Here is an 8,560-nt window from a genome sequence, read left to right on the forward strand (position 1 = left end):
TGAGCTACTGTATCCGATTAAGCTATATTAGAGTATAAGATTGAGTTATAACTGATATATGGGGGGAAAAAAGTACAAACTGACTAAATTGACAGAAACTAGATTGAAATAGATCAAAATTTTCAACAAGTCCCTCAACTTAAAAATATTTCAATGGTTGTTTTTTTATCTTTCAATTTTTTATCAAATAAATCTCTAAATTTTCAATTTCATAAGTCCTCCAATCTATTTAACATATGTCTAACGAGCGCTAATATGAATTCAAATAATGAGAACAAAACTACAATCGTTATATAAACTGTGCATCAATGTAGTTCTTAGTGGTGAAGTTGAAAATTCCTCGACCAATAGTGTAAAGAATTAATAAATTCCTCAACCAATAGTGAATTAGTAAAGGATAAAATTAATGTTTTTTCTGAAATGACAAAGCAAGAAAATGAAACAAAAACAAATAACTCAATTACAACAGCATATCAAAACATATCATAAATTAATTTGCACGCCAGACAATTGTGGCACAGCTTCAAAGATAATGAGATTGTTCTTTTTCGTCTTTTACAAAACTATAGTGACGAAGATTAACATAGACCAAAAAATGGGAAGAAAAAAGAAAAAGGAAAAAAAAACCATGTTTTCGTAGAAATAAATTTCAACAGATCTCAATCATCTGACATTGTATGGCTGATTACATGAACATGGCCATTTCAGTTTTCCTTTGGTATGGCCAGCAAAGGATCAATGGTTAAAAATAGTAGCACCCTTGGGATAAGCTGCTACTTCAGAGTCATCAATATGATCTGAACTTATTACTCTTCAGAGAAACTATGAAAAGATATGAAGGAAGCCTCCTGAAAGGCTCCTCAAGAAACAAGATTGCAATGTAAACAATGTAAGCCATTCCTCAAAGATGGTCACAGATTGCATTGGTGAACTCAGTGGTTGATGATGAACCGCCGAGGTCAGCTGTTCGATACTTCCCTTCTATAATGGTGTTGAGAACCGCATTTTGGATTCGATCTGCTTTTTCGTAGAGCTTTAAATGCCGAAGCATCGTGACAGCACTCAAGAGCAATGCAGTTGGATTTGCCAAGTTCTGTGCACGTTTAACCACAGCTTTCAGTTACATGAAAAATACTTTCCAATAAAGAAGTGCATTTATTGATTGGTGCAAGGAACCAACTGTCTTCCTTGCGTGCTTGCAAAACATATATTCAACCTCATCAATTACTTTTATATTGGTTGTGCTTTGGCAAAAATGTGAATGTGAACTCCTATTTGAATTCTTGTTAACTGGATTCATTAAAAAATTTAAAAGGTAGAAAAGAATGTACCATGTTGGTTTCGGTATGGAGTTTTGGGTTGCACGACTGCCGGAAAAAAAGGAAGTTCCTATGAACAACTACCTCGTATCTACTTTGTTCAATGTGTCTTCTTGTAATTTTGTTCTTTACCAGAACACTACATGTGTTCCTCAGACCTTTGTTCTCCATTTTCCTATGAAGAAAAATTTATTCCTGATTCTGATACATAGGGGCCAACCTATCCAGGGTATAAGTTGGTATCCAAAAACATAACCGTGTCAACCTAGTTGAGATAGTCCGGTGCACTTACCGACCCCTGTTCTCTTTGAGTTTTATAATCTTCACGTCTCTTTGTAATTTGAGCAATAGTCTCTTTTCATTACATCAGTGAAAAGTTTGTCTCCGTTTCAAAGAAAAAAGGTCACTTTTTGTTTCAATTTTTCTTAGAAAAAAGGTTGGAGAGATTTTAGCAATTTTCCCCCTAAGAAGAGGTTTTCCCACAAACCTTTTTGCATTACAAAATGATAAATACTCTGGAAGTACATTTTTTCTTGCTACTCCTATGCACTTAATTTTTCTGCACTTCTTTTTAATATCAAGTCCACACACTTTTGCTTTATCTTTTAACTTCTAATTGTAATTAAAATAATATAATTCATTTTAATATCATTTACTACCAATAATACTAACTTAAAGATGATTAAATGTTTTCCATATTTGAAAATATAAAACTTATGATGAACATATTCAAAACATCAAAAATTATAATCTAATATAGCCAAAATTTCTTTCATATTTGAGCACATCCATCTGTCTCGAACATTTAGTTGCATAAACAAATAATATTCTCATGATTTTTTTTGCCTATGAACATCAAGCAATTCCAGGTCAAAAAACTCTCTCTATTAGTCACGTAATATAGGTCTTGAAGGTTGATAACAACATGTTGACACTTGTCAAGATTATTGATCGAAAAAGGAATTTGAAACAAATAATTAGTGCAAGAACTAAATTGACACTGCTAAGTGCTAACCCCTATGATATGATGCAAATTAATACCTAGAGATAGTTTAGGACCAAATATGAGTTGCTTGGTGAAGAAAACACAGCAAAGCTCACAAAAAACCCACCAAGAAATACAAGTAGCTAGCATACAAAACAATGGAGACTCTACATCAGAGATATGTGATCAAACAAATAAATATAAGAAAGTGGGGTCATGCAAGGCATTGATCTTAAATTTATGAAGCCTAACCTTTCCAGCAATATCTGGTGCCGAACCATGCACAGCCTCAGCAAGAGCAATACCTCCCTCACCAATATTACAGCTGCATGATATAATGTTTTTTGACGTTAGATTATCTTTAAACTTGCCAATAAAAATGAAAGTGAGGCACAAATACCTTGGTGTTAACCCTAATCCTCCAATCAGCCCAGCACAGAGATCACTAATAATGTCACCATAAAGATTCGGCATAACCAATACATCAAAGAGTGCTGGATTCTTCACAAGCTGCAGAAAGTCGATACACAATGAAGACCAGTTCCATCTTACTTACACTTGCATAACAAAAGTCAGATTTCACTGAAATTCTATTCTACAAAAACTCTTTTTATGATCCCAAATTTCATCATCAAATCAACTGATTATAAGAACACGTAGAATACAATAGGAGTTCTAGATTGACCCTCCCAGACCTCCACATCAACTCTAAGAATTAATTTTCCTGTGAGTGCTATGGTCCTAGGAAAGGAAGCAATCCATACCATCATACAACAATTATCAATGACAACTTCCTCGTATTTTATCTCAGGATACTTCTCTGCAACTTCACGGCAACACTGAAAGTGAAGACACAGAGAATACTACAGATGAGGTCACCCAGTGAAAAGTGCATATGAAAGAACAGTTAATAATATGAAATTTAGTCACACCTTAAGAAAAAGACCATCAGTTTTCTGCATAATATTGGCTTTGTGAATTGCAGAGACTCTCTCCCTCCCGTGAGTTTTAGCATAGTGAAAAGCATATTCCGCCACTCTTAAACTTGCTTGACGGGTAATGATCTTAAGGCTTTCAACCACACCTCTCACCACCTAGCACGGAGAAAATCCTACACATAAATCACATTGAGATTGTTTTCCACTGCCTCAATAGAATTCCTAGATACTTACTTGATGTTCAAGTCCACTGTACTCCCCTTCTGTGTTCTCACGAATAGTGATAAGATTTACATTATCGTATCGAGTTTTATAACCAGGTATGCTGTAGCAAGGCCTCACATTAGCATATAAATTAAGTTCCTTCCTCAAGGTAAGGTTCAAGGAACGATGGCCCTTTCCAATTGGGGTGGCCATGGGTCCTTTCAAGCCCACACCATTACGTCTCACTGATTCTAAGCTTTCCCATGTGAGGAAACTTTGAGTTCGAGGATCTATCTGGTCCCCAACGTAGTGTTCTTCCCATTCGATGGGCACATCAGCAGTTCTGAATACCTGTATAGGTGAAGAATAAAATTCATCACACAACACCGTAAAATTTCACTTAGTCAATCAAGAAACAAAGAAAAGTATATATATATCTTGCCCTTAATGCTCCGTAAAATGTCTGACCCAATGAATTTTCCTCTTATTCCGTATAAAATATGAGTTGCTATTTTCAAGTGCAATTGCCACACTACTAAGACTTGAAAGAAAAGTAAAAAACAGCAGTACTCTTGAATCACTAGCAAACAAACAAATTCTCATAAAAGAGAACCCCGAAACACCATACGATTAAACGTTGAAGTAACAAATTCAGATCAAATTTCTCGAGTTATTGCAAGGGAAATTCCCATAAGGTAAAAAAAAGGAGACAATTATCGTAATAAAACAGAATTGCGATCATGGAGAGAAAGCAATACCTGTTTGACGGACTCCGCAATTTCGGGACCAATACCATCGCCGGGGAAGAGAGTGGCTCGGATCGGAGTAGCGGCGGAAGAGAAAGCCCTAACGGGGAGGGGAGAGGAAGAACTAAGAATAGATGAAAGGGAGAAGATCTGACCTGACTGGCTTCCAAGGGCGCGTTTCAGGAGCTGCGAAGCCATGATTGACGACGAAGAATTGAAGAAAAAATCACAGACAATATGTATTAACCAATTTTTTTTTATAAATAACAAATAAATTTAGTTTTATTTCAAAAAAAAAAAAAAAAAAAAAACTGAAGATTCTTGAGCTTCTTAGTGGGCTCGTTAGATGGGCTTTTGGCTGGATCATGGCCCAATTTAAACTGGGCAAATTCAATCATAGCCCATTTTCAAGTAATCATACAAATTTAAGTTATTTCTAGGGAATTTTACATAAAAAAACCATCTTTAGGTCAAAAAAGGCTTTTAATATTATTTTTAGACAAATTTACCTTTTTTTTATTATTATTATTATTTTTATTCTCAATTTTTATATATATTTTCATATTTTCAAAACTTTCTTAATGATAAAGAGAAAAACGCATTTATTATGGGAGATAATATTCATTTGATATGATTTTTTTTTTTCATATTTTCAAATGGAAAGAAAAAAAATAAATTTATTTGTTGAGATGTTTTCCTTTATTTAATTTAATTGGAGAGAGAAGATATATTTAATGATTTTTTTTTCAATTTTCATTGGTTTCACGTTTTTTTTTCTGCAGATTCATAATTATTTGAAAATATTCTAACCAATATATGAAATATATCACAGTATATAAATTCAATGTTTGACATAAATCAACATATAATGCATTTATTATGGAGAGAGAATATGCATTTATTGTGATTTTTTTTCCTTTTTTGATTATAGAAATAAAATGCGTTTGATATATTTTTTCCATTTTTATTTGGAGAGAGAAAATAACATTTAATATAATTTTATTTTCCATTTTGTTTTTCATGTTGATTTTTGTTATTATGTGAAGGGGGATTTTTAAATATAAAAATTTGAGCCAAAGTATTTATAATATGTAGAAAAAAAAAACTAACGAAAAAGAAAAGCCCACAAATGGTGTGAAATACTAAAACAGCCCAGCCCGATTAATTCAGCAGATTTTTTCCTCCAACATTTCATCTTCCTCTTCAGTCGATTAACTATTCATCTTCTCTCTTGCCTGACTTCGATCATTCTTCTTCTTCTTCCATTACGCTGCTTCACGATGCTTCTTCAATCGAAGTTGATTCATCTCCCCCAACACTTTTCTATTTAGGTCATTTTCTTCAATCGACTTGATTCACTACTTTTTTCCCCTCTATTTACGTCCCTTTTTTCTCTGTTGTCTTGGTCTTCTTCTTCTTCTTAATCCTTCTGCTGCTTTTTCTACCACTACATCAACATCAAAAGGTATAACTTTTTTCTTTTCATGATTATAGTTATTAAGTCTAATCTTGTTTACTAGTAATATTGATTAACCCTAAATTTTGTGTACAGATGATAAGCAACATCAAAATGAAGACTCTTAAAAAGGAAGGATCATCAAATAACTTGACATATCAATTTTTCAAAAAGGCTTCTTCTACTGAAAAGGATTCTGAATGCCTTCAAGGTTTCCCTTTGACACTAGTTTATTGGGCATTTGAAATAATACCAAAACTTTCAACAATAGATATTGGATTTCGAAGAAAAATTTCCCATCAAAGTCCATGAATAATATCATGGGAGTGTTTGCAACCTAATCTTGGAGAAATCTTGAACAGAATATCTTTCAAAGAAATGATGTAAGTATTTTCTATAATTTCATAGCCACATTTTTATTAGTTGCAATTCTTTCAAACAAAAAACAGATAAAAGCCTATCACTGATAGTCAGTGATAGATTTCTATCACTATCTATTAGCAAAAACAGTGATAGACATATATCATAAAAAATCTTGTTAGTGTTTTCTTGTTTTTGATCTAATGATTTAACATGTGTTTAAACTTGTAGTTTTGTGTAATTTCACTAGTTCCAACAGAAGAAGAATCACAATCAACCACTATCAAATATTTGATAGATTTGGAAGAAAATGAGAAGGAAAAGATAGAAAGAGAGGAAAAAAAGAAGAAGAAATAAATGAAGGGAGAGATTTAATTGGAGAAAAAAATGAGCATAGGAAAAAAATATAATGGAGGAAATAGAAGAACAGAAGAATGACAAACAGAAGGTAGAAAAAGAGTAGAAAAGTTTGAAACAAGACCAAGAAGAGATCATCAGAATATTAAAAACCATCATAGAAAGACTGAATGATAGACTTCCAATTGAAAAGCTTTCACAAGAAGAACAAAAAAGAGAGGTTGAGGAGACCATAGAAAAAACAAAGTTCCTTCTTGTAGCTTACAAGTTCTTGAAAGAAATTATGAAATTGACAAAATGGTGAATTATGCTGCGAATTATGTAGCTCAGGTAAGTCTTTTGCAATATATTATTTTATTTTTAAATATAAACATACATTTACTAATTAAACTAAAATTGTTTTTCTTGTAGATTAAAATTGAGAATCAAGGAAAGGTTTGTATACAAGTTTTTGTACTAATAAATAGTGATATATCACTGCCTATCAACACATTTTTCTTCCATTTATTTTGTGTCTTTTATTATAGGAATCCCATTCTTTTCATTATCTTTGTGTTTGAATTATGTTTTTTGTTTTAGGAATCTTATACACAAACACAAGAGATTCAAACATAATATCATTTTGACGATATTCAATATCTTTGGAAACCCCAAAGATAACAATTAACAATAGTGTTTGAGGAAGAGGATGGAAAGGAAAAGGTTTGCTTCGTCTCTTAAGCTATGTGTTTTCTCTGTTAAGCTACATATTGTCATGAAAGTCAATTAGATCTATCACTGCCCATCAATGATAGACACTAATAGAATTATATCAGTGTCTATCACTAACAGAAAATTCTATGACTTTCTTGATTCTTATGTAACAACGACACATTTACATTGTATTGTATTATTGTAGCAAAATGAATTTGAAGCTGTACAGTATCTGGAGAAAACTGATGATGATCAGCAAAAAGTAAATATCTAAGTTGAAATCTAAATGATAGACTTTTAATAAGAAGTGTCTATCACTGATATACACTGATAGGATTCTATCAGTGTCTATTAGTGATAGATATTCCTGCCCAACAATGATAGACACTGACATAATTCTATCAGTGATAGACATTCCTAATTGAAGTCAATGAGGTCAATCAATGAACTGATGAAATTCTATCAATGTATGGTATACTTCTATAACTTCCTTAATTCTCATGTTTGCAGGAAAAAGAATTTCAAGTTGATGAACATATGGAAAAAATTTATCATGTTCAACAAAAGGATAAGGTAAATATATAGACGCTATGAAAGAAAATAAAGCGATAGGTTGTCTTCTTAAGTATTATAGAATTTTGAATCTATTGCAGGAAGTTGAGCTTGAAGAAGAAGAAGAATTTGATCTATCTGTCAAAGAAGAAAAACAAAAAAGAGGAGAGAAGATCAAAACTACAAAATGAGAAAGAGGTAAATATAATTAATTAAGATTAATAATATTTATAAATACTATCAATGATAGATAGTGATAGATCACTATCACTGTCTATCAACAGTATATAGTGAGAGATTTTATTATAAATCAATTTTTTTGTCACAAATAGATACATATATATAAATAGTTGATGATAACATGATATGTAGTTTTCAAATTCTAACATTTAACTTTCTATCTTGTTACTATTATTTTAGGTTGTTGATTCTGCAGGAAAAGAAAAATGTACAAAGTTTAGACCAAAAGTATAAGATGATGACAAGAAAATTGTCAATGAGAGGCCCAAGAGAGAAAGGAAACAAACAGTTAAGGAAAAGGGAATGAACAAAGCATCTCCTAAAAAGAAGAAAAAGACCGAAACAACTTCATTGATGGACAGTGCTCCAAGATTCAGCTTAAACATCTCTCAACTAAACTCTCAAACTCAATCTCAACCTTCTCAAACTTAATGTTAGAACTTGATTTTAGAATGTTATTGAAAAAGACTACAATACTACTAACAATGAACTATGTTATTTTGTGAATGTTACAATACAAGTGACAATGGACATTGATGATAGAACTATATCTATAAGAATTCTAGTTTATACTAATGATGTTATCTATTGTGATTGTATCAGTTTTATAAACTTTTGTACATGTGTATGATAAAATTCTATCAGGTACATGAGGAATAAAGCACTATCAAATAATATGTCCAATGTAATTCCATTAGGTACATAATGAA

At 31.9% G+C, this 8,560-nt stretch overlaps 1 protein-coding gene across 2 annotated transcripts; it reads right to left on the minus strand.

Annotated features, from left to right (window-relative positions):
- Positions 1-510: 510 nt before the first annotated feature.
- On the minus strand, positions 511-4,443 carry LOC120074358 (isocitrate dehydrogenase [NAD] catalytic subunit 5, mitochondrial). Of its 2 annotated transcripts, XM_039027451.1 has the most exons (7): positions 4,205-4,442; positions 3,477-3,797; positions 3,237-3,398; positions 3,069-3,143; positions 2,705-2,814; positions 2,557-2,629; positions 511-1,093 (listed from the first exon to the last, which is right to left on the minus strand). In XM_039027451.1, the coding sequence occupies exons 1-7, from the start codon at positions 4,388-4,390 to the stop codon at positions 902-904; spliced, it is 1,119 nt and encodes a 372-aa protein (XP_038883379.1). In that variant the 5' UTR covers positions 4,391-4,442; the 3' UTR covers positions 511-901. The 2 variants fall into 2 exon arrangements, with proteins under 2 accessions (XP_038883379.1, XP_038883380.1); XM_039027452.1 differs by lacking the exon at positions 3,069-3,143 and having other exon boundaries at positions 4,205-4,443.
- Positions 4,444-8,560: the final 4,117 nt, after the last annotated feature.

This window comes from Benincasa hispida, chromosome 3 (genome assembly GCF_009727055.1).
Source record: "Benincasa hispida cultivar B227 chromosome 3, ASM972705v1, whole genome shotgun sequence".
Taxonomy (NCBI): domain Eukaryota; kingdom Viridiplantae; phylum Streptophyta; class Magnoliopsida; order Cucurbitales; family Cucurbitaceae; genus Benincasa; species Benincasa hispida.